General features: G+C 38.3%; 1 protein-coding gene across 3 annotated transcripts in view; it reads right to left on the bottom strand.

The window, feature by feature from the left end:
- The window catches only part of LOC6584612 (inactive dipeptidyl peptidase 10), a 176,460-nt gene that overhangs the window by 6,948 nt on the left and 142,431 nt on the right, over nt 1-27,081 (bottom strand). For 2 of the 3 annotated variants that reach the window (XM_044011433.1, XM_044011431.1), the window contains 4 exons: nt 2,989-3,202; nt 2,833-2,927; nt 2,247-2,332; nt 1,640-2,185 (listed from right to left, as the gene is read on the bottom strand). In XM_044011433.1, coding sequence (XP_043867368.1) covers nt 1,640-2,185; nt 2,247-2,332; nt 2,833-2,927; nt 2,989-3,202 — 941 coding nt within the window. Of the gene's footprint in view, nt 1-1,639; nt 2,186-2,246; nt 2,333-2,832; nt 2,928-2,988; nt 3,203-21,484; nt 21,706-27,081 lie in introns of those variants that run through there. The other variant, XM_044011429.1, reaches the window with a different exon arrangement.

The raw sequence follows: 27,081 nt of genomic DNA, 5'->3' as shown, positions 1-27,081 counted from the left end.
TTGTACTTGTACTTTGTACTTGTACTTACTTGTACTTGTACTTATACTTATACTTATACTTGTACTTGTACTTGTACTTGTACTTTGTACTTTGTACTTGTACTTGTACTTTGTACTTGTACTTTGTACTTGTACTTGTACTTGTACTTGTACTTGTACTTGTACTTGTACTTGTACTTGTACTTGTACTTGTACTTGTACTTGTACTTGTACTTGTACTTGTACTTATACTTATACTTATACTTATACTTATACTTATACTTTATACTTATACTTATACTTATACTTATACTTATACTTATACTTATACTTATACTTATACTTATACTTATACTTATACTTATACTTATACTTATACTTATACTTATACTTATACTTATACTTATACTTATACTTATACTTATACTTATACTTATACTTATACTTATACTTATACTATACTTATACTTATACTTATACTTATACTTATACTTATACTTATACTTATACTTATACTTATACTTATACTTATATACTTATACTTATACTTATACTTATACTTATACTTATACTTATACTTATACTTATACTTTATACTTATACTTATACTTATACTTATACTTATACTTATACTTATACTTATATATACTTATATACTTATACTTATACTTATACTTATACTTTATACTTATATACTTATACTTATACTTATACTTATACTTATATATTTATACTTATACTTATACTTATACTTATACTTATACTTATACTTATACTTATACTTTTATACTATAATTTATACTTATACTTATACTTATACTTATACTTATACTTATACTTATACTTATACTTATACTTATACTTATACTTATATACTTATACTTATACTTATACTTATACTTATAATTTATACTTATACTTATACTTATACTTATATACTTATACTTATACTTATACTTATACTTATACTTATACTTATACTTATACTTATACTTATACTTATACTTATACTTTATACTTATACTTATACTTATACTTATACTTATACTTATACTTATACTTATACTTATACTTATACTTATACTTATACTTATACTTATACTTATACTTATACTTATACTTATACTTATACTTATACTTTATACTTATACTTATACTTATACTTATACTTTATACTTATACTTATAATTTATACTTATACTTATACTTATACTTATACTTATACTTATACTTATACTTATACTTATACTTATACTTATACTTATACTTATACTTATAATTTATACTTATACTTATACTTATACTTATACTTATACTTATACTTATACTTATACTTATACTTATACTTATACTTATACTTATACTTATACTTATACTTATATACTTATACTTATACTTATACTTATACTTATACTTATACTTATACTTATACTTATACTTATACTTATACTTATACTTATACTTATACTTATACTTCTCCACAGCCTACTTATACTCTTAATGATAGTCCCTTATACTTGAAGATTATTTCACTTCTCCCATGACTTATATTCACTCGCTCTAAGCTCTTATACAGATCTCCATTGCTTAAGCCTATCTTGCGCAACCAGCTCCGCTCTTATACAGTTTACCTACCTAAACCCATCGAACTACTACTCACTTATACTCGTTGACTTCGCTGTCGTTGAAGCTGAAGAATGCGAGGAACATTCCGTCCGGCGAGAAGGCAAGGCTGCTCCGTTTACTCTCCAGCTCGGGCACATTCTCGTACGTCCAATCGGGCACGCCGTTGTAGAAGATGCCCGCCGCGCCCGTCTGCGTGATGCGGCAGACGAGCTCGCCCTGCACCTTGGGCTTGTAGTAGATGTCGTTGTGGTGCACGAAGGCGATGGCCTGGTTGAGTGTGTAGGCCGCCCTGGCACCTTGGCCATTGCCATTGCTCGCACCGCTGCCATTGGCGGAGCCGCCGTTGGTGGTGGCCGTCGGCTTGCCAGCACCGCCAGCTGCGGCGCCTGCAAGGCTGTTCAGGATGATGCTGCCGCTGGGCAAGGGCGACTGTGTGGCTGCTGTTGGCGGCGGTGGTGGTGGAGGTGGTGGTGGATTGATGGGCGCCCAGACCACGTGCTGCAGCCGCGGCGCCTCGGCAATATTCTCCGTTGGTCCCAGGGGAAATGTGTTGGCGGTTTGCACCTCGTAGACATGATGTCTGGTAAAAGGCAGTTGGATTAGGCGAGCAGGGTCTCTTAGCGGGTCTATATAAAGCTTACCTTGAACCCTCAGCATTGCTGTCCGATTGTAGCAGTACGTACTTCTGATCCGGTGCAACCAAAAAGGATTCCGCATTCAATTGACGCTGTTAGGGAGAGAGAGAGAGAGAATGCTATAGACATAGAGAGAGAAAAAGAGAGAGGGAGTGGAAGAGGAAGAGGAAGAGGAAGAGGAAGAGGAAGAGGAAGAGGAAGAGGAAGAGGAAGAGGAAGAGGAAGAGGAAGAGGAAGAGGAAGAGGAAGAGGAAGAGGAAGAGGAAGAGGAAGAGGAAGAGGAAGAGGAAGAGGAAGAGAGGAAGAGGAAGAGGAAGAGGAAGAGGAAGAGGAAGAGGAAGAGGAAGAGGAAGAGGAAGAGGAAGAGGAAGAGGAAGAGGAAGAGGAAGAGGAAGAGCAAGAGCAAGAGCAAGAGGAAGGGAAGAGGAAGAGGAAGAGGAAGAGGAAGAGGAAGAGGAAGAGGAAGAGGAAGAGGAAGAGGAAGAGGAAGAGGAAGAGGAAGAGGAAGAGGAAGAGTAAGTGGAAGAGGAAGAGGAAGAGGAAGAGGAAGAGGAAGAGGAAGAGGAAGAGGAAGAGGGAGAGGGATACTCACAAATGTGGAATTGGTCATCAGAATGCGTGTGGTATAGTCCGTCATATTGAGTATGGATAGGCCGCCTGTCGGATCGCGATATATTAGCTCGTGATCTGAAATGAAATTTCTTTGAGTTAAGGCTACCCACTGGGAAGTCTGCCATTCGCTACCCACCATTGCTCCAGGTGCCATTGAAGGGCTTCCACTGCAGGCTCTTGCTCAGAATATCGCTGGGCAGCATGCGGCGTCCGCGGATGCGCAGGCCCTCATCCTCCGGCGATAGCAGAAATATCGAGAATATTATCAAGCTGAAGACGGCGGCAATGACCAGCAGAGCTATGAAGATGCCGCGCCAATTGCGACGCTCCGGCGATATGGCCACCAATTCCTGGAAACAAATAAAAAAAAAAAATTTTATTTTTATTTCTCATGAGGTATTTAAAATATTATGTAAGCTTCTGCTTAAAGAGCATTTGAAAGTAATTTCATTTTGCACACTCTTCTCATGTTTTTTCGTGCTCTTGTGTTGGGCTTGGGAGTGGCCCTAATGCCGTTTTGCTGCACCCAGTTCCGAGTATTACGAAGGCCAAAAAGTTTCTGCACAATTATTTTGTAGCTATTGAGATACTTTAATTAAGCAAATTGGATTTTTATTTGGCTGAGACTAACTTAGATGAAATGTCATCGAATGTAAGAGTTAATTAATCAAAAGTGTTTTAATTGCAATGAGATTCGCATAGAAGGGCGATCGGGTGTTTAAGAGCGAAAATCAAAATGTCGTATAAGAGTGAAAATTAATTTAGTTACTGCTCTGGCTTGTTTACAGGGTATCCGTCAGTCGAAAATTTAGCTTGTCTAATGAACGGCTTACTAAATGTCATGAAAATCGCATAGAAGAACGACGTAGCCTTTGGCGCTACAAGTAAAGGTCTTATAAGTGCCAATAGAATATGGCATACTCTTTCAATTTGTTTACTGGGTATCACTTAGTCAAAAAATCAAAAGTTGATTGATGAAAATATATTTTGAATAATATGAAAATCGCATAGAAGGGCTTATCAAGATATGGCACACGCTCTACAAATCAGAATTTCATTTTTTCCACTAAATTACAGATTACAGGGTATATCAGCGTCATGTACATATTTCGCGTGACGATTATAAATTTCATTGGAAACATCTAATTATGTTGTTCCATCTATTTGTTCCATCTATTCCGTTTTCCTGCTGCGCTTCGCCTTGGTGGATTTTAATATTTTTGATTGATTGCCCGAGAGAAGCCAAGGAGAGTGTGGAAAGCGAAATGAAAAAATTGCTTTTATGTTATTTATTGGATTTTCATCCGCTTGTTCGTCTTCTTCTTATTCTTCTTCTCTATTTTAATAACTGAACATTCCTCGTCTTAATAAGAGTCCATTTGCAGTGCCAACATCGATTGAGTTTTTAGACAATTTAGTGTGAGAACTGAGTAGATTAGGCCAAAGGCGTAAATGAAAACTAGGAAAAATGTTGGAATCGAGCATGTACTGATGATACTCGTCCAAAAATAGTTACTATAGCTCTATCAGTAGTGCAGCCGAACAGATAGACATAAATTGATTCTAGTTGATTTGAGTTATAAAATTGAAATGTACATATATGTTATATATCATGATCATCATCATCGGAACATTTATAGTCTCCTTCAATTCGTTCACTGACAATCATAACGACCTAAAGCCTATATAGCTATCTCGCTCTGACTCAGCCACAGTCGGAGGCTACGTTCGGTATTGCTCTCTCTTACTCTCACTCAGTGAGTTTTCCAACACTATTCCATTTAAAAGATGTTGGTTTACTAGCATTCAAAATAAATGACGATAGTCTTATGCAATGCATCCTACCTGAAATATTATATATTTAGTGTATATATGGAGGTATGCTAAATTTAGAGCAAATATACCCATTTGACACTCCATAAACGCGCATCAAAACTAAAATCAAATTGCGAAACCAATTTGAAGGATAAATTTAGAAATGGCCAAAAGGAAAAAATTTTGTGGAGCTGGAGGCAATCGATGAGAGGCGAAAATGTTCGCGAATACAAAATGCATTTGCTCATGTGGAACCACTTTGTGTGGCTGTGTGTGCCTGTGTGTGCCTGTGTGTGTGTGTGTGATGGATGAGCAGGAGAAGGAGGTGGAGGAGGCGTGTCACGGGGTCGACTGGCGGTGCTAACAAGTGCTGCATGTGATGTGCCATTCCAGCGCTAAAGTCCTTGATGTGTGCCCTAATTGACAGGCGAATGCCAATGAAATTAAGGCTAAAATTTGCAAACATGCCCAGGAGCAGCAGCAGTAGCAGCAAGCAATAGCTGAAACAACAACAACAACAACATCAAGACAACGCAGAAGAAGCAGAACAACAATAAAACTATTTTAATGCATTTTGCATGTGGCTCGCAGGCGGCTTTGGGGCCTGCCCGACTGAAAACTTGCTCAAAACTCGGAGCAGTCGAGCTTGGGGCCAGGCAATTTACATGCATATTTAGAGAGTCGGAAATTTCACAACAATTTTTCATCCGTTCGGCATTTTGCCCGAAAAGCGTGGCTCAACTAGAAGAGGAAGCAGCTGCAGCGCCACTATTTGTACAAAATGCCCTGTACTTGGGTCAATAGCTGTTGGGGATGTAAGAAACAGCTTAAGGCATCTATGAGTATAAACTAACTAGCTCGTTGTCTCTCCTCTCTCTCTATTTCTCGATCTCTCTGCTTCTCTCTCTCTCTCTCTGCCTCTGTAGAACGCGTTCAGTTGTTGTAGCTTAATATATCCACATGTTTAAACCCCTATAACTAGCAGTATCTTGATGATGTATTAATTCACTCTATGCTCTTATCGATTAATATCGATTTCTTTAGCATTCTATAAGCAAACCAATTTTCGCATAGAGAGAGTCCATATACTCTCAGAGTTTATATACTCTCTGAGTTCAGACTTCATATACTCTCAGTACACATCATCACTTTACAGGGTATATCCCTTGTCGGTTATATTGCTGTTGTGGGCGAAACTTATTTGCTTTTAACTCGTTTTTGCTTATGTTTTCCTTTGGAATTGAATTAAAAATTCATATGCACTTGCATCTGCCACTTGCCACCTGGGGGAGTTACGAGCTATTTGTGGATGCGTCAGCTAATCGGATTTCTTGCTGGCCGTAGAGAGAGAGAGAGAGAGAGAGAGAGGGAGAGAGAGTTGGGGAGAGTAGGAACTGAGTGTTCAGTGCTAATTGAAACTATTTGTTAGTTTCATTGGACTAAAAACGTGTTAGAAAGCTACAAACGCAAACAAAAATTTTAATTAAAATCAAATACATCTAAATTAAACAAATATTACAAAACAAGAGTATATATGTTATTCAAGTCTACAGGTAGGAAATATTGTTCATTTGGTGATTGTAAATAGCTAATCTTCATCAGCTTCTACGTCAGCCACAAAAAATAAGAAAATCGGAAAATGGGAATCAAAATATTCCTATATACATATTTAAGTCAGACAGTCGAATTAATTTTAGGTATTACTCTACTTAGAAAACTGAACATTCATTAGTCCCGGATTTCAAGTTACTCTCGGTTGAATTTCTTGCGAAATAAGCATTCGATAAGTAATCGATATTTCTTGAAGCAATCGAATTACTGTCGTCACTCAGCGCCACATAAAACTGTCCACAGAGCGTCACATCTATCAACGCTCTGATGATTTTGGGCATTATAATGCTGTTTCATTTTACGACGGAACACACTCTGAAAGGGGTCGAGCTCTCGTTTGAGTGCCATGGATGGATGTTCTCGCTTTTAAAGCAATTCTTTAGTATACAATAAAAAATGATATTTTTACTGCTGTCATTAAGCGCTGCAACAACTTCAATTGGCGTCCGAGTTGCTGGACGCCCCGGCACAAAAATGTCGTAAATTATGCAATTCGGTGATCAAATTTTTTTTTTTGCTTCTGGCGTTTTTTTTTTTTTTTAGCACCTAAGTGCTTAATTTTTTAGTGCTCGTATAACCCTTGCAACAGTTTACAAGCATGTTCCTGCCTCTGGTCGCCGCCAGAATGCAGAATTTTGTTTCTTTCTCTCTCTTTTATGAACCCATTTTGTTTAATATTGAATTTAGTTTGCCCTACAGCGTCAGATTATCATCAAAAATGCGTTTAACAATTCATTAAAAGGCTCCCAATTTAAGTTCTCTTTGACATATATGTAGGTAACTGGGTCGTACTGAGCTATGTAAATATTCTGTAAAAATTTGAATAGATGAGCAAAATAATTTGATTAAATGATTTATTAAAGATTATATGTATAATGTTCAGCTAATATAGAGCATGTATGTTTATTTATGGTATACTGTTTGGTTATACATATTATATAAAATTATATGTGTATATGTCTAAGCGAACTGAGGAATATCAGTTTCCAGATTCAAGCACCTTTATAGCCATACTCTGTAAGGAGTTCCCTGTGTTGTTGGACTTTTGGTATTAACTCGCACAGTTCTTGACTTCTTATTCTATCTCACATTTCAGAATGGCTACATTTGTCTCACTCTAGTGTGTCTAGTAGTGCCAGTCCGAGTAGAGGCGTGTTAGAGGCGTGCTGACGATTTGAGTTATGGCAACACTCTAACTCCAACAATATGGTGCTATATGGTTAGAGAATTTATTTTACAATATCAGATTATAGTGTATTCATGTATATCTAAAGTCTTTATAGTCGTTATAGCCGTATAAGTTTGTCTGAGGACCAGAATTTTCGTTGCAACAAGCATACGGACGTTATATGCGGAGTCGTTACTTCTCTGTTGGTCTCCCTTTCTTCTTCTTTCCCTCACTGTCTCTTTCTCTCTCTCTCTATCTCTCTCTCTATCTCTTTCTAGCTCACACTATAGTTCAGCGCAGCACAGCTTGATTGGCTTTCTTTGTAGAGTCTGATACTATAAACTAGCGACCTCTGCATAGAATATTATATATAGGCACAAATCATTTACTCTTTCCTCTCTCTATCTATCTCTATCTCTATCTCTCTCTCTCTCTCTCTATTTCTTTCTCTCTCTCTTTTAGACTCTAAGTCCGAGCAGGACTGGCTCCGATTATCGGGTATATTTTTAACATGACAGTTTTCACTAGAGAACTCGAAAGCAAACGCCGCTTGGCTTAGTCTACCAATCGAGAATATATATGTATGTATGTATACGCTATATTGTCTACTCATACGCATATGTGTATATAGCTGCGCCTCTCTCTCTCTCTCTCCAGATGACAGTTTGTTTCAGTTATTTCCTAGTCCCGCACTTTTCACTAGACACCTGTAAAAAATGATTTTCTTTTTTCGCTATGAGAAGCGTGAAATATAGTTTTATGAGTTCTGTCGAAAAAAGTAAACATAAAATGAATATTGAAATATTTGTCTCTGTCACGAATCGCATTCATGAAATATTTCTGTTTGCCAGAGTTGCGTTTGCTTTGTAACAGACAAATGACGAATCATTTTGGCATTGTTTGAAATTCGATAGTAAAAAAAAAAGCTCAAATGCTGCTTGCGAGGCTCCACAATTGCCACTCAATCAATGCGAATGCCAAATATGGCTATCTAAGCAGACGAGCTGCCATAGCACCTGCATAAATATCCGTAACAAAGCTCATGGCCATTGGATAAATGCATGGACCTGGCTCATGTGTGTGTGTGGGTGCGGCACACTCGACTGGCTCATACCAGTCATGTATCTCGCTCAAGTGCTCAACAGAGAGTCGAAGCGCAGCTCACAAAGGATTCTTGTGCATTGGTGCAGCAGCAGTAGCAGCAGGAGCAGCAAGAGCAGGTGCAGGAGCAGGTGCTGGAGCAGGTGCAGCAGGAAACCGCACAAAAGCAGCGATTGCATTTTATAACTGACTGTGGTGGCTGTGACTGCCTGGTTCTGTCTCTGTCTATGTCTCTGTCTCTGTCTATGTCTCTGTCTCTGTCTCTGCCTCTGTCACTGCCTCTGTCTCTGACTCTAGCTCCGATTCAGATTCAGATTCAGATTCTGGACGTGGTTTTGCATGCTGCTGACCGTTTGGCATTCCATGTATGGAATTTTATGCCTGATACCTGCACTGCACTGAGAGAAACTATTGCATAATAACATCAAAGAGAACTCATGCGAGAGGAAAGAACAAATTACGGAAATTATGAAAGTAAACCTGAAGAGGAATAATATATATTTCCATGTATACATATATGTAAAAAATATGTATTTATAAATATACAATGCCATAACATCCATGAAATTATGATAATCAACTTGAATACGAATCCGTTTGGGATTCAACTGCGAAATTGCATATGTGATAGCAAGTGCATGCACTGAGAGAAACTGGCTAAGAGAAGAGAGAGAAATCGGCTGTCAGAGGGGAAAGAATCTTTATTTATGAGAAAAGATAAATTCTTCTCATAGATAAGAAAGAATATATATACATATACATATATATATATATATATATATATATATATGGGTCCGTCGAATATGGGCAGCCTTGTAGGGTTGCCAGATGGTTCGTCGAGCATGGGCATGAATCTTCTCGAATTGGAGAGACAGTCGGATTGGACTATGCGTCTATCTTCACTTTAAGAGCTGTGTTCTAGATCTGGAACATATGGAGAAGTTTCAAGCCTTATCGATAAAAATCGATATTTATATTCAGGATATTTATAAAGGGTAGCTCAAATCTAACTAAAAGCACAATAGAATCTCTAATGGCAGTTAACATCTACCAGAGCCTATATAACTTGTAAGTGAATCTCTTCTTTGGACAGCATACATTCCCACCCTTCCCTTTTCTCTACTCCTTTCCCTTCCTTCCACCTTTCTGATATAGTTCAGCTCTAAACTGGAATGCTTCTAAATGTCTCTGGTCTCACGTTGCTGCTGTCTCCCTGGATGCTGCCTCGCTCGTTCTTTGCTAAAGGTATTTGGAGTGGACATTGTTTGCAGTGTTGGAAAGTGCTCGCAACAATGTTGAAAGCTGTGGCCGCTGGCGTATATGCAATTATGGCAAATAGTTGGCAGCAGCAGCCTCAATGCAGGACATGAGCCAAAGGACTCTCAGCATCAGGCGATTCAAGTTCAACAAAAATTGGAACATTATGTGCAGGACGAGGGATGTGTCTCGGTGTGATGAGCGTGTGAGTGTTTAAGAGAGAGAGAGAGAGAGGGAGAAAAAGAGAGAGAGACAGAGAGAGAGAGAGAGAGATAGATGTAACAATGTTGCTGCTTTTGTAGCTCTCGGCACCTTTCCTATGTTTGTTGTTGTTCCTTCAAGTATGCCACACACACACACACACACAAAGAGACCCACACCCACACCCACACCCATATACACACACATCCACACCCCTTTGCTGTACTTGAAAACAATTGTGAAAGTAGCGCGCACAAATGTTGCATTTGGTCTTTAATTCTAAAGCATTTAATTGGATTTTGCCACTTTCGAGCAGGCACAATGGCTCGAGCTGCTGTTGCTGCTGCTCCTGCTGCTGCTCCTGCTGATGACTGTTGCCCCACTGTTGTTCACTCTACCATGTTGACTGTTGACTGTGTGTGTGCGATAAGTTTTTCTCATAATTCAATTGTTCGCACACAAGCTCATATCGTGTGGCGCCCAGTTATAAACGATACTTCAGCTTCATTTTCAAACACAACTCAATTTCGCGATTGAGTGCTCTAGTGGGCACGATGCACGACTTGTATATACCCTGACCAAGAAGCCTAGCTGTTGCTATTTTTGAGCTAAGGCTGTAAACAAGTACATATATCTATATGATTTATATGTATGGGTGCAGGCTGCTCACAGTCCTCTCCACGGCTCTCTCAGTGCGGCTCATTTGCTATTAAATATCTGGGATTCTGGATGTGCGAATTTAGTGAAATTTACAGAGCATGAATAAGATATCTAAATGTGAGTATATACTTAAATTAAAGACTTTGCTAAACATAGAGAATCGGAAATATTCGTAAATATACGTATGTATAGAAAGTGTAAAATATTAGTAGTTTTTAATTTATGACCTTCACTAACTGCAGAAAAAAATTCGTAAGTCTCATTGTGGAAAGTCTAAAATATTTATAATTTTTAATTGTTGGCTTTACTAAATATAGAAAATCGGATATTCCTTGTATTCATGAAGCGAACATAGAAAACTAGCTTGGGCAACTGAAACTCGTTTAAGGACAACCAAATGCAATCAAAGGTTGATTCAAAAGTTTCTTTGATTGCGAATTAAATTCCAAATAATTAGACGGCAGTAAATATATTTTGTTTTAACAATATTAGTTTCAGTTTGATTGGAGCCAAGGTTCAGGCCATGACTCGAACGAAGCTAATTGAGTTTGCTTTGCTGCTCTGCTCATGATTGAGCAGAGAGTTTGGCGTGTGCTCTGTGGGCAGAAGGCGAAGGCTTAAATGCTTTGGCCATTTATATTTAATTAATAGAATCTAATCTTGATTGTTTTTGCCATCTAATGCGAACGACGTACGAATTGAATTGCAAATGAAGTTGAAATGCTTCTGACATGCAATTGACGCTATAAAATGTAAAGGCAACCGCCTTTTTTTTTTTCTCTCTTTCTGTTTTCCAGCTCAATGGCAATGCAAATGCCAAATGCGGTTGCAATCGATAAACAGCAGCCAGAGGAGAAGACACACACAGAGAGAGAGAGGGAGGGAGACAAATAGAGATAGGAAGAGACAGATAGAGCCAGGGAGTGCTATGCCAAAGCCATTATTAAGAACTGCAGCCACAGCAACAGCAGCAGCAGCAGCAGCAGTTGCAGTTGCAGCAGCAACAACAACAGCAACAACAACAACAGCAACAGCAACTACTGCATTTAATGAGCTGTAAACGCATTCACAAAGCTCCACGCTTGTCGCTTGGCACCTGGCCAGCTACAACAATATCAAGAATAACAACAATAAGTGGAGGAAGAAAAACTGCGCCAGCTTCAACCGCAAATTGCGTTCATTACGTGTATAAATTGTGCTCTTTATTATACCCTGCACTCGTTGGCAGTGTATTCAGTTGGGTATGATGCTTCGAGTGGGGAAGTGAGTGGAGGAGACGGTAGCATGAGGTGGTTCAATTCCATTTAGTAGCTTATATATTATACAATAGTAACTCTAATATAAATATAAGAACGATAAGTTGATTTACTCTGATTATGTTTGTCTGATCGTCCGTCTGAATTCTCTATCTGCTTATCTGACTATCAATGTCTTTGCCTCTGCATCTGTCTATGCTTATCTAACATTTTGTCTGTTAATATGTTTGTCAACCTGCATGTTATTCTGTCTATCAATCTGTTTGTCAAACTGCCTTTCTACCTGTCGATCTGTTTGCCAATATGTCTGCCAGTTTGTCTGTCGATCTACTCGTATCTGTAAATCTATCTGGCAAATCTGTCTGTCATTCTGTCTGTTAATGTGTCCAACAGTTTGTTAATCTGTATAGCAATTGATCTTACTAAAATATCTGTCAATCTGACTGTTGATATTTCTGTTTATCTGCTTAACTTTCTGTTAAACTGACTGTCAAACTGTTTATTTGTCTGTCAAACTGTCTATCAGTCTGCTTATTCTATTGCCCAGTCTATCCATTATTATTATTCTATCTGTCAAACTGTCTATCAGTCTGCTTATTCTATTGTCCAGTCTATCCATTATTATTATTCTATCTATAATCTGTCTGTCTACCCGTCTGTCAATGTGTCTGCCAACCTATCTGTCAATCTGTCCATCGGTCTGTCAATCTATCTATCAATCTGTTTGTCAATCTGTCTCTCCGTCTGTCAATCAGTCAGCCACAAAGACTCAATCCGCTTATCCGCTTGTCTATCCATCTGTGAATCTGTCTGTCAATCTGCCCATAAGTCTGTCTATGTGTCTGCTAATCTGCTGTTTAATTTATCTTTCGAACTGTCTGTCAATCTCTGTTTCAATCTGTCTGTCAATCTGCCTGTCAATCTGTCTGTCAATCTGTTTGTCGAACTGATCTGTCAATCTACTGTTGAATTTCTCAGTCAATCTGTCTGCCAATCTGTCTGTCAATCTGCCTGTCTATCAGTCTGTCAATCTGTCTGTCAAACTGATTGTCAATCTGCCTAGTTGTCTGTCAATCTACTGTTCAATTCATCAGTCAATCTGACTGTCAATCTGGCTGTCAAACTGCCCAACTGCCTGTCTATCAGTCAGTCTATCTCTGTATATCCGCTTTGTCAATCTATTAACCTTCCTCAACACGACACTACACAGGGTATGTCCTAGTCATGCACTCCCTACCAAAACACTCTAACTTGTTGTTGTTTTGCCATGGCAATTGTCACACCTTTTTATTGCTAATGAAGGCAGCAACAACAACAACAATGGCTGACACGGTCACAATGGTCATAATAAGTGAACAATTCACAATTGTTGTCACTAAGCGCTGACTTCTCGAGTATGTGTGTGTGTGTGAGAGAGAGAGAGAGAGAGTGTGTGTGTGTGTGAAAATTTATGATGTGTCCGCAGCAGCAAAAGCATTTTGGCCATGTTCTGCGTGTCTGAGGCTCACAATTCGGTGGCTCACACTGTTGGCCAAGCTGGCACAGACGCACACACACACACACACACACACACACACACACTAAAACTTATACACACACCTATGTAGCACCAGCACATGGCAATTAATTTCGTTTTATTTTTGGGCCGTAATTTCTTGGAATGAGCCAAGCTGGCTCCATTGCCATGATGATATACACATATATATGTGTGTATATGTGTGCATAAGTATATATGTATTATATTTAATTGGAATTGCCAGCAAGTTAAATGAAATATTGTCAATTGACAGGCAAAGCCAGCTCCTTCTTCTTCTTGTTCTTCTTCACACACATACATACATATAAATGTGTATGTTTAGGTGCATTTAGCAGTTGAAATAACAATTGGGATATGCTCGATACTTCTCATTATTGAAAATAATTATTAGAAAATAATCTAGCAAATGGCGTATAATTACCTGCAAAATTTTATTATCGATATAGCGATACACATATACATATATTTATATTTATGTGTGTGAATATTTACCTAAATTTAATGAAGCAATTTCTTAGCTTTCCTCTACTATGATTGGTTTCACAACTTTGTTTTTGCTTGTTAAAATTCCAATTTAATTTTGATTCATGTGTTTATAGTGTAGATAGTTTTGCATGTTTGGATTATATATATGTATATATAGAATTTCCGTTAAATTTGTTTGTTTTGAGCTTCCATAAGTAACGGGAAACTTTTAGTTCTGGGGAATTTCATTTGATTGATGTAAAACAAATACTAGCTAATTAGGTGAAATGAATTTCAATCGAAATTTTGGCTAGAAGAAGAGTAAGAAGAAGACGTAATTGCTGTATAATAATAAAAATCGATAACTTGATACTCTACTGAAATCGAAATTTAACAGTCTTTACTTTACTAGGCTTATAAGCATGGAGTTCTCTTATCTCACCTTTGCTAGAGACCTAACTTAAGAAATGTTCATTTAATTTTTGAATCGAACTATCGATCATTGAACTTGATCAAGGAGAAGAGATTTCAATTATTTATTTTATATATATATATTTTTTTTACATATTTTTAAAATATTTTTTTATTATTAAATTTTCAGCTAATTGAATTTTTTCCCATATCCCATTAAAATGCATTTAATATATCATAAAGGTCAGTCCACAATTGGCATTTTTTCCGTGAAGCTAACCTGTTATTGGATTAATTATGTGGGGCATGGCTCCACTCTATCAATTGCGCAGCGAAAAACTTTACAATTCGGTTAAAAAATTTGTATAAATTATATTTTCAGAGATTTTTTTTTTTTTTTTTTTTTTTTTGCAGGGCTTCAAACGAAATTGGATTGTTAACAAAGTGCTTACATGTGTTTTGCTTTTTTGTTAGCTTTTTTTTTGTTTTTTGTTTGTTGTTGTTTATAAATGTGGTCGGTGGCAGAGGCGTAGGCAAAGTGGGCGTGTGCGAGCCATAAAGCAAACAAATGACAAGGGTCAACGGGAAATGGCCCTCGAGCGACATTTGCAGTCAAACAATTTGCAATATTGATGATGGAGACAACGTACAGCAATGACAGACAGAGAGCGAGAGAGGAAGAGAGAGAGGGAGAGAGAGAGAGAGAGCGACAGAGTGAGCTTGAATGGATTTTGAAACAGAGTTTGCCATAGGCACACACAACTTATGACATTATGATGAGCTCTGGTCCCCAATCATTTATAACGCCCCTCCAGTTCCATTGTGTTTGCACTAGACGCGTGCCAGTGTTGTGTAATTATTAATGAAATGAAATGAAAAGCGCTAACTGGTTAGCCAATGACTGTTCGTGCGGTCAATTCGAGTTGGCTCGCAACTATCGCCGTTTGCCAAGGCCTTTTAGCTTTTCCTTTCGCTTAACGGCATTCCGTTTGTCTTTCTGCATTGGCAAATTGATGGCTCACTTATTTTTATTTATAGGCTCAGCTTGAGCTTAGTCTTAGCTCATCTGTTCGGTCGACGTTGCACAATGCACTGTTCGCAGTTCAGTTTAGGACACTTCAGGTCAGATTAACGAGCTGCTGGATATCTATCTATCTATGTATATAAATTGTTTGCTTTCAGTTCTTATTTCTCAATCCCCCCACCCCAAAAAAAATCAAGGTTTTATATAATAATAAAATGTCTGTGTTGTCTGTGTAGCTAGCTCAAGAGCTTTTAGCTTCTATTATCATCCGATTTCTTTTTCGATTTCGCCTTGTTGCTCTTGTTCAACGTGAATCATTTGGGAATTTCAAGGTTGCAGTGTTGGTAAACAGCGCAAAAGCGAGTGAGAGTAACGTTACACTGTGTGTGCTTGGGCAATACATACTATTGTAAATCTAGAGAGCGAGAAAATCAATTACTATATACATTCATTTCTATGTGCATCTATTTATATATACTCAACTTATATGTATTGTATATTGCATATCACTCAACTATTCCCATACGCTGCACTATCAAGCTGTCCTATATGATGTCATACGACTTTCGTTTGCAGAGTCTGATATGTATATTATATAATTAGCCCATTAATATAAGGCTTCCAATTTAATTAAAACTTGTCTCAACAGTTACTCATATATTGCATGCAGCTCTTCTAGTGCCCTTTAATGATTCTCTCTAAATTGAAAGGAGCTTGAGAAATAATTGTAAACTATAAACATATTTTTGCAGATTCTTAGATCTTAGAGATAATTTGATAACCGTATTTCGTAAAGGCTTTTATCGATTACAATGAAAAGAATATTAGTTATCGATTTGTATCGAAATCGAGATGCGTGTGATATACAGGGACAACAACAACAACAGCAACAAAATTGGTAATAATACAAATATTTACTCGCGTAATAAATATTTATTATCATCAAATTCAAATGGAATTATTTTTAGCAAACTCTGACAAATTAAGTCTCAATTTAAGCAACAATAAGCCAAATAAACTGCAATATGTAAATATATATTCAACATTGCAAAACTAAATAATTCGCCAGCTTTAAATTTTTTAGTAATACAAATTTTTAGGGCTTTCGCTCGAATGACTTTCAATTCGAATTTGACCAAAAGCCGAATTCAAATTGTTGGCCGATTTTGATCTCCGGCTTAGTTGCCATAGCCGGATGATGGCTGCCACGCCCACGCCCACGCCCACGCCCACGCCCACGCCTACGCCCCGGCAATGACATGGCACTGCTGAGTGAAGGTCAGCTGCGCTGCTGCGCTGCTCTGCGCATCTCTGGGCTGCTCTGAAGCTGGCACAAATTGCGATTCAACGCATAATTATGATAATTAAAAGGAAATCAGTGCAGTTGCTGGAAGTGTTCTCGGCGCTGCGCTTCCGGCGCTCAGCAACTTTTCCACAAAGTTTCATTCCAGCAAGTCAAAAATGAGTTTCAAGTTTTCCTTCACATCTCTACAGGCCGCACCGCCCCGCCCCGCCCCGCCCCACCCGGCCGCACTCATTCGCTCTGCTGACAGGAATGATGACAGACATGGCTGATGGCAGCGGATGTGGGCGTGGCTGGGGCGATGATAACATTGTGAATGGGATGCGTAGCAATTCGCAATTACCTTTCTGGGCTGACAAATTAAATTTAATTTCGAGCATTATAAAAAAGAATTATGAGAGTCGTAAAACATTTTTGACAGCACGGCTCAATTATTTGCCACCGAGCCAAACCTCGGCCAAGAAAAGCCCGGCCAAGCCCAGCCCAGCCCATCCGGGCCGAGCCAGGCTCTATAAATTTTATTTGTATATTTATTTATTTATTTATTTCCGTACTTGTGCGTGTGTTCCACGTCAGCCAAACAGCTTTTCAAAGGTAATAAAATGCGAGCCCCAGCAGTGGCTGCAGGGATGGGGCAGGGGGGCGGGGCTGATGAGCTGGAGTTTGCCTTATTTATGGGCCAAAAGATTTGCACTGAACTTTTGCAAACGCCTGCGACGTAGCAACGTCTCCTTAACTCCGGCAACGGCAACGGCAACGGCAACGGCGACGGCGACGGCGTCGAAGCGGACAGCCTCTGCTTTTGATAGCACCGCTCGAGGCCAAGGGACAGCCGGCAGCCTGCCGAATGGCAGGAGGCGTTGCCCAATCGATATGGCGAATGGAGTTTATTTATGGCACGCTCATAATGAAATGCCAATCGAAAGTTGTTACGCCTTCAGCCAGTTTATAATTTGCATTTATAAACTCAAAATCTGCGCAATCTGTGCTCGCTCTCCGACCATTTATACCCATTACGGTCTGGCGCAGTCTCAAAAGGGTATGCCCATTGCGAAGTCAATCAAAATAATGGTCCATGTGTCGCTGCTTGAACACCCTTTCGGAGAGGAGAGCAAGGAAAGCACAGCCAGGTTCGAGACACCTAGCTCTACCCTACTCCGTCCTGCTCTCTCCTACTCTACTATGCTCTATCCTTTTTGGTCTTGTCTATGCTAGGCTTATAGATATTTGCAATGAATATCTTAGATCAAAGAATCTGTAGCTTAAACATAATTTATTTAGTTTGATAGTCTAAGATTCATTTAGGTTCAAGGAACTTTAGCCATCGATTAAAAAAATTTTAAGGTAATGTTACGAGCTATGAAATGGTCGGGTTACTAATAGAAAAGTTTCGAGTGAAATATGAAGATGTAGTTCGAGTTTATATGCCGGAAGCTGGTACAATATAGTAACTTATATTAGTTGACTTGGAATCTAGTTTGTATACTGAAAGTCCGCAGACTAAGAGTCCATATACTAATATACATATATAGTCGAGTCTATTCTGGCTGTTCATACACTAAAAATTCGTACAAACGAAATTCGCATACTGAGAATTCATATACTGGAAAAATATATACAGCAAAAATATATGCTGAAAAAATATATATGCACATATATTGGGGTATACTACTAAGAGTCTATATATTGGAAATTCGTATTCTGAGAATTGGCCTAATAGAAAAATATATACTGTTCAAATACGGTAAGCTCCATATATTGGAAGTTTGTATATATTGGTCAATATAATAGGAGTCCATAGAATGGGATTCTATATGCTTGCAATTCATATAATGGGAGCCTGTATACTGAAAGTAGATATACTAGGAGTTCATGTCCTGGGAGTCTATATACTAGGAGTTTGTATACTAGGAATTCATAAACTAGAAATATATAAACTTTGTATGGTCTATGGTATAACCTATATAGATCATATACTGGGAATTCATATACTATGTAGAAACATATATTCTTAGAATTCGAATGCTGAAAGTCAAATAGTGATAGTTCAAATATTAGGTGTATGTTTATAAGGAATCCTGGATTACTGGTATTAAATATATTCAGAGTAAGTATTCTGAGGGTCTGTTTCCTGGAAGTCCATATGCTGGCATTGTATTTCTGGGATATGTTATTCATCAATCTGAAGCAACTAATCCAATTAACAGAAAATTTGTAATCTATAATCGGAGAGAGCACAGATTCCCAGCCAAAGAATTTTCAGCCAATTTTTGGTCAATGGTCCAAACGTATCCAAAGTGTCATATACCCTATTGGCCCGATTTGGGTTCACTTTTATTTATGAATTTTGCAAATGAGCTGCGACAACATAAAACGAGGAGCAACAGAGCCCAAAGACAAAGCCAGAGACAAAGAGAAAGACAAAGGCAAAGGCAAAGGCAAAGACAAACACACAAAATTACATTTTCCTATTTGTAATTTTATGCGTTGTTGCTATAGTTGAGACGTGGACGTGGACGTGGCCGTGCCACTGAAGGGGGCGTTCAGATAAAAAGGGGCGTGTGAGGCGCTAAGGGGTTGTCGGCTGTTGGCTGTTGGCTGTTGGCTGTTAGCTGGCATAAAGTATGTTGCCCGTTTGGCAGTTATTTTTGGGCCACTTGTTTATCTACGGCTCATAAAAGCAATTAAATGAGCCTAGGAAAAGGACTTGGCTTAATCCTTTTTGCCTATTTTTTTATATGTACATTTTCCTTGGCAGCTACAAAGGATACGCCCAGACAACAGACATTTGCATACTTAATTAACTTGCTGCAAATATTGAGGCGCTACACAACAACGCCTTAGAGCAAAGACTTTATTGTCATTACAATACATACTAAATTCGATGACTGATTGTCATTGTATTGAATATATTGTATATAAACATAAACATACATTTATATCTGTATATAGGCATTTAACCTTAGCTGAAAGTCAAGCTCAAATTCGGGCCTGAGTGGTTCGTAACGCCCACAAGTGTGTCTAATGTCATCATAAAAGTAATTTCAAAGTTTTCTTTGGATACAATTTACATGCACTTAAAAAATGAATGACATAAATGAACATTGTATTAGATTAGTTAGTCTAATCGGATTATCATATTATCACATTATCATACTCAAGCGTTGTTAAATTTCAAAGAGAGTTTTTCGGTACGGATGAACAAGAAAATGGATCTTCAAAGTAAGGCATATTTATAGAAGATGACGCCGAAAGGCCATGGTAGACGTGAGGTCCATAGGCATATGGCTTAAGTGAACTATATAATATAATATATATTATAGTAGAGCTATTTGGAAATTTGTAAATTACTTAGAATAAAACTGAGGTTTTTGCTATAGAACGCAAAGTAGTAGATAGCAACAATAGTAGAAGTAGTAGAAATAGTAGTATATATAGCAGTATATAACAGAAGCTGTAGTAAGAATAAAAGTAGAATGAATAGTAATCGTTGTATTAAAAGGAATATAAGAACGAATAGTAGTAGTAGTATTAATAATAGTAATATTAATAGTAGTTGTGGTACGAGTAATTGTAGTAGATATAGAAATATTAATTGTAGTAGAAATAGCAGTAGAGTTAATAGTAGTTGCAGTAGTAGAAGGAATGAATAGCAGTAGTAGCTGTAGTAGTCGTCGTAGTAGAAGGAATAGAAATAAGAATAGTAGTAGTAGTAGTAGTAGAAATAGTAGTAGAATTAATAGTTGTGGTAAAAAGGATATAAATAAGGATGGGAGTAATTGTAGAAATAGTAGTATGATTAAAAGTAGTTGTAGTTGAAGCAATAGTAGTACCAGTAGAAATAGGAGTATATGGAAATAGAAGTAGGAATAGTAGTACCAGAAGAAATAGGAGCATATGTAACTAGAAGTAAGAATAGTAGTAGTAGTAGTAGTAGTAGAAATAGTAGTAGATGTAATGATAGTCGTAGTAGTCAAAGGAATAAAAGAAATTGTAGAAGAAGAAATGGTGGTAGCAAGAATAGTAGTAAACGGAATAGTAGTAGTGGAATAGCAGTAGCAAAAATATATATTTATAGTAATAGTAATAGAACGAATAGTAGTAGAAAGATAATGAGGAACAGTAGTAGCAGAAAGAGAACGAGTGGTAATAGTAGGATTATTAGTAGAAGTAGTAAAAGCTATAGTAGTAGCTGTAGAAGAAGAATGAACATTAATTGCTGTAGTAACAATAGAATGGTAGTATACAGTACAGTAGCAGCATAGTAGTAGAATAAATGTCAGATTGATATGATTATCTAATTGGATTTTCCTCAGACTTTCTCTTTTGTTTTACATTTGATGCCAATAAACAACTGAAATGGATTAGTGCAAATAAAAATAATAACTAATATAATCGAATAGTCATTTCGATAATGCTAATGAGTTAATTAGCGGAACTGCATTTCCGACCATCTATCTATATATTGGATATTTTTGATGCATTTTCCCGCTGTCAATTTAATTCGATGTAAACGTTTCCAAGCAAGCTTCGACTGCCCTTTGGCTGGGGCATTAACAAACAATGAAAGCCAACTATGCCAAGCAATTTTGGCCCGCAAAGTTATGCAAATTGTGTGAAATGAGCCAGAGAGAGGGAGGGGGAGAGAGGGAGAGAGAGAGGGAGGGGGAGAGGCAGAGGAAAGGCCGCATTATGCAGTGCGTAATTATGTAATTATTACAAACAACAAACTGCGCGTTTCAACACCTCTGGCTGCTTGGCCCCGCAGCCCGCCAGCCCGCCAGCCCACCATCCCTTCACCCGCATCCTTTTAGTGGACTTACCTCATCCTTGGGCACCAGCGTCACCTTCTTGATGGTGGGTGCACTATTATTAACGACAACTGTTTCGCGCTTAACCGATGGCCGCTTGAGAGCCGAGTGCGGCTTTTGTATTTCGACCATGTTTTGCTTTATTGCTTTTGCTGCTGCTGTTTGTTGTTGTTGTTGTAGTTGTTGAAATTATTGAAGTTGATATTAATGTTGACAATGTTAATGCTAATGCCAATGCTGATTGGCTTTCTAATGCCTGCTTAGTTAGGTAGCTGAAGCACATCGAGACTTTAGCCTCTGAGTCAATGCCAACTCGAACGGCTCATTAATCACAGAGGCTGGCAACCGAAGGGGCGTGGCGTTGCGAATTAGCCACGCTCATAAGGCGCTCAGATTTTGTGTTGGCCTTTAATGAGCTGTTTATGCAGTGCATACGACATTTATGCCCTCTTCTTCTTCTTCTTCTTCATTTTTTTGGCAATAAATTTTTGTTACAAATGAAATTTGCATAATCGCAAGCGCCAACCCCCCCCAAAAGAGGAGCCACACTGAGCTGAGCTCTTATGACGGCGTTGATCATTTTGATGCTGGCTGTCTGGCTGACTGGCTGACTGTCGTTGGTTGGCTTTTGACTGGTTACTGATTCAATTTGCTTGGCAAGTTTGCCGTGCCGTGCCGTGTTTGCCGCAGATAAACGACTTAGTCAAATGCCAAAATTGAATTAGGCAGCGCGCGTATGTGGCAAGCTGCAAAGCTTTTGGCATTAGCATAAGCAGAGTCAAGTCGACAGCTGGTGGAACTTGCTCTTTTGCCGGGATTACAAGCGGAATATCAACTTGGCATCGTAGTGGCAGTAGTTGCAGTTTAACCCCGACAGGCGCCACGAACTTGACGTATTGCGATTTGCATATTGTATTTGAGCGAAAGTTTGCTTCACTGCTGCTGCGGTGGCCAGTTGGCCAAGTTGATAGTGGTTGCTGGTGGTGCGGGTGGTGCGGGTTGGTGGGACTGGTGGTGCTGCAGGCGGTTGCTCACATTAGCACACAGAGCCACAACTGCCCACACACACATACACACGCACACACACGCACATACACACGCACACACACATGGCCTATGCAAATGTTTGCCTCGCACAACAGTGCGTATGATTGATGTGCTTAAAGGGCTCTGCTCAAACAGTTGTTGCGGCTGCTGCTGCGGGTGCTTGTTTGCATAGGTCGAATTCAATAGCAAAAAAAAAAAAAAGTAAAGAAAAGAAAAGAAAAAAACTTGGTCTATACAAATTGCTCTTAAGCAACGCTTCGAGATCTAAGCATGCGGCAATTCTCTAGTCGACCCGCATGGCCCAGCCAATGATATGGAAGCATATCGCACATGCATGAGCTGACACAAAATAAAAATGGGCGCAAAACTAAAAAGCAGCGATGAAATTCGTAGCCATTTGATTAATGGCATTCGCATAGACAAACCGAGCTAACTTATAAATTATGCGCCGAATTTGGCCAGGTTCGATTCGATTCTTGTTGGCGATTTTTTGTAGCATACTTTTTGGGGCAGCCCATTTCTGGTATACGATGGAGTTTATATGGTTTGAGTGGAAATATCAAATGATATTTGCATTAGCAAGCGGTTATATGTGATTTATAAATATGCATATGTAATATGTGATATACATATATATATATATATATATATTTACATATAGTCAATCGATGACTAGGCCAATACTTGCAGCTGGAGCTATGTAAGTGCTCTGCACATATACATACGTATGTACATATATCAATGTCTTGCCACATTGAATAAATGGTCTAGATATATATATTTTATGTTGGTTCACAGATAGTTGCAATGCCACACACACACACACACACACACACACAGCGAGGCAAATGCCTGAAGCTGTGTGTAAACAAAAGCAGCAGCAGCAAGTCCTTTTGGCAGCATGATAACAATGACTCGAGCAGCGCTCAAGTCGACTGGGGGGCCGGATGCAAGGAGGCAAGCTAAACAGTTGTCTTTCTGTTAGCCAGCATGGCCAAGTGGGCGTAACCAACAAACACACACACACATACATATATATATTTATATATAGAGATATATGTATGTATATATTGGCAGGCAGCTTGAGCCAGCAGCTGCATTTCAAACAGCTGCTGTTGACGTTGCGCATTTGACACAATTTGCAAGGATGGAAATTAAAAAATGTTCTTATAGATTTATGTGACACACACACACACACACACACACACACGTACACTCATCACACATACATATGTGGCAGTGTGCAGCTGTTGTTATTAATTTGTTGCCCATGAGCCACACTTTCGCTTGTGCTCATTGTTTTTATTTGTAAAGAAAGGCGGCATGAATGGCGTAACGTACGCACACACATACACACACACACACACACATGAACACGACTGGTAATTATAATAAGAATAATAATAATAATAACAGTCACAGCAAGAGCAACAACAGCTGTTCAGCAGCAACAACAACAACAACGCGACAGCAGCTTGTGGCAGCCAAAAAAACCTTTTCCCCATTTTCCATTCTTTTTTTTTTAACATTTTGCCACCTTTGTGTTACTGTTTGTTTGTTTTCCGTTTTTTTTTTCGTTTTTCTTTTTGTATTATTTTGAATTCCCACGAGCCTCTTTCGTTGCGTTGCGCGTTTTGTTTTTTACATTTAACGGAAATCTTTGGACTAACTTTAACATAATTTCTTTTTTTCTTTTTCTTTTTTTTTTATATTGTTTTAATGATTTTCAAAAGTTTTGTGTTTGCTTGGCTTACAAACTTTTCTGTTTTTGTTTTGCTTTTTTTTTTTTTTTTTCTTCTTGTGGTCTACACAGCCGAAATAACAACAGAAAAAAAAAAACAAAATAATAAAGTGAAGCTTGAGTAGAGAGTGTGTGAAGAGAGAGGCGAACGCAACGAACGCTTCCGTGCGGAAGTCAGGCGACGACTGAAAGTGAAACTGAATGAAACACGCTTAACTGGAAATCTGCGTCTGCGTGTGTGTGAATTGGCCACTTTGTGTATGTATGTGTATATGTGTGTGTGTGTGTGTGTGTGTGTATATGGGTCGTCGCGACCGGCGGACAGGCAAAGTTTGTAAGAAACGCTTTCAGTTGGCGTCGTTGTTGTTATTGTTTACCTTTTGGGCACACACACATACATAGCCGTAAATACACACACACACACACACACACACACACAGTCGCGCAGTTTTGGCGTTCAGCAAACGACTTTCGTGTATGACCGAGTCAGCAATATATTCAAAATATAAACAGTTGCTTGGCGCAGAGCTTTTGAGCTTTTAGCTCAGCTTTTTTAACCGAATTTCTGTAGACTTCAAATGAAATGCCGCAAGCTTTAGCCATAAGCTGCAGTTGCTCATAAATATATGTGGAATTGAAATTTTGCAGTTTAACGTCTAATTTGAATAAGTAAAATGAGGAAGGACCGCAAATAACAGTTATGAATTTTAAGCAATTGAGGCACAAAAGAACTCACAAGAAGAGAAGAGAAAACACACGAATGTTATTTTATTCTGGCATATTAAAACAAGTAAGAAGGCTCTAGTCGAGACTGCTCGACTAGGAGATACCCTGAACCCTCTAAACTGATATTCTAATCATTCTGCATTTTTATGCACACATACATACACATGCTTCCACACGCACGCATAAGCCTGCGCTTTGTTAACTGCGCAGTAAGCAGCGACTGCGCTTGGGCTGCGCTGCAGTGTGGGCAATATTATGAGAATTTATTTGTTGAATAATTTCTTTTGTAGACATAAGATCTTAATGAAACTTTCAAATTGTAATCATATGATGAATATGTGTGCACATTCCAAAGCACAAGTCTCTAGTACTTGAAATGCGTTTTTTACAAATTGGGGGGAAAGGGGGCGTGGTATCCAAAATCTGTAAATTACAAAATTTTTGTATCGATTAACTTTATATACAACGCAAATTTGAAGACTCCAGGTCTAAAAATGTTCAAATTAGGTTGAAAAAACAATGCCGATTTTTCGATTATTCTCGATAAAAAAGTTATCGGATGAATTATCGAAAAAATAAAGCAAACTCGTACTGCGTATGGTATACACGAGTATGCATGCCAAGTTTCAGCTCTCTAGCTCTTATAACTTCTGAGATCGACGCACTCATACGGACGGACGGACGGACGGACGGACGGACGGACGGACGGACGGACGGACGGACGGACAGACGGACAGGGCTATATCAACTCAGCTCGTCGCGCTGATCAAGAATATATATACTTTATGGGGTCTGCCACGCCTCCTTCTGCCCGTTACATACTTTTTCACAAAACCATTATACCCTGATTTCCCATTTTCAATGGGTTCAGGGTATAAAAATTGTAAACTTGTATTTGCATTTTTTTTTATTAAAAAAAAAAAACGTTTAACCATTCAATTTTTTTATACCCTGAACCCATTGAAAATGGGAAATCAGGGTATAATGGTTTTGTGAAAAAATATGTAACGGGCAGAAGGAGGCGTGGCAGACCCCACAAAGTATATATATTCTTGATCAGCGTGACGAGCTGAGTCGATATAGCCCTGTCCGTCTGTCCGTCCGTCCGTCCGTCCGTCCGTCCGTCCGTATGAGTGCGTCGATCTCAGAAGTTATAAGAGCTAGAGAGCTGAAATTTGGCATGCATACTCGTGAGTACCATACGCAGTACGAGTTTGCTTTTATTTTTTCGATAAATCGTCCGATAACTTTTTTATCGAGAATAATCGAAAAATTGATTTTGTTTTTTGAAGCCTAATTTGAACACTTTTAGACCTGGAGTCTTCAAATTTGCGTTGTATATAAATTTAATCGATACAAAGATTTTGTGATTTACAGATTTTGGATACCACGCCCCCTTTTCCCCAATTTGTAAAAAACGCATTTCAAATACTAGAGACTTGTGCTTTGGAATGTACACATATATTCACCATATGATTACACTCTAAAAGTTTCATTAAGATCGTATGTCTACAAAAGAAATTATTCAACAAATAAATTCTCATAATATTGCCCACACTGCAGCGCAGCCCAAGCGCAGTCGCTGCTTACTGCGCAGTTAGCAGAGCGCAGGCTTGTGCGTGCGTGTAGATGCATGTGTATGTATGTGTGCATAAAAGAAGTGCAGAATGATTAGAATATCAGCTTGGAGGGTTCAGGGTATCTCCTAGTCGAGCAGTCTCGACTGGAGCCTTCTTACTTGTTTTTCAATGACTTTGAAAATTCTTCTTATTTTTTTTTTATTATTTTTTTTTCTAATTAATTTATTTCAGCTTTAATGTTTTTTATTTTAAGCATTAAGTATTTAAAAGGATAGAAAATATGAAAATATTTATTTTTAAAAAGGGAAAACAAAAAATAAATAAATTGAATTTAAGAAACTCAAATTGATATACATATATAACATACATTTTCTAATTGCCGAATAACTTGGAAAATATATGTAAAGCTTGAGAAACCGTTATATACAGAAGCAGCTTTGCCCCGTGTTTCAATACAGCTTGTTAGCTTCAAGGCAATTAACAGCTCATATTTAAATCATAAAAAGCATTAAGCA

This window comes from Drosophila mojavensis, unplaced genomic scaffold (genome assembly GCF_018153725.1).
Source record: "Drosophila mojavensis isolate 15081-1352.22 unplaced genomic scaffold, ASM1815372v1 contig_136, whole genome shotgun sequence".
Classification (NCBI taxonomy): domain Eukaryota; kingdom Metazoa; phylum Arthropoda; class Insecta; order Diptera; family Drosophilidae; genus Drosophila; species Drosophila mojavensis.
This window is presented reverse-complemented; position numbering and strand designations above follow the sequence as displayed.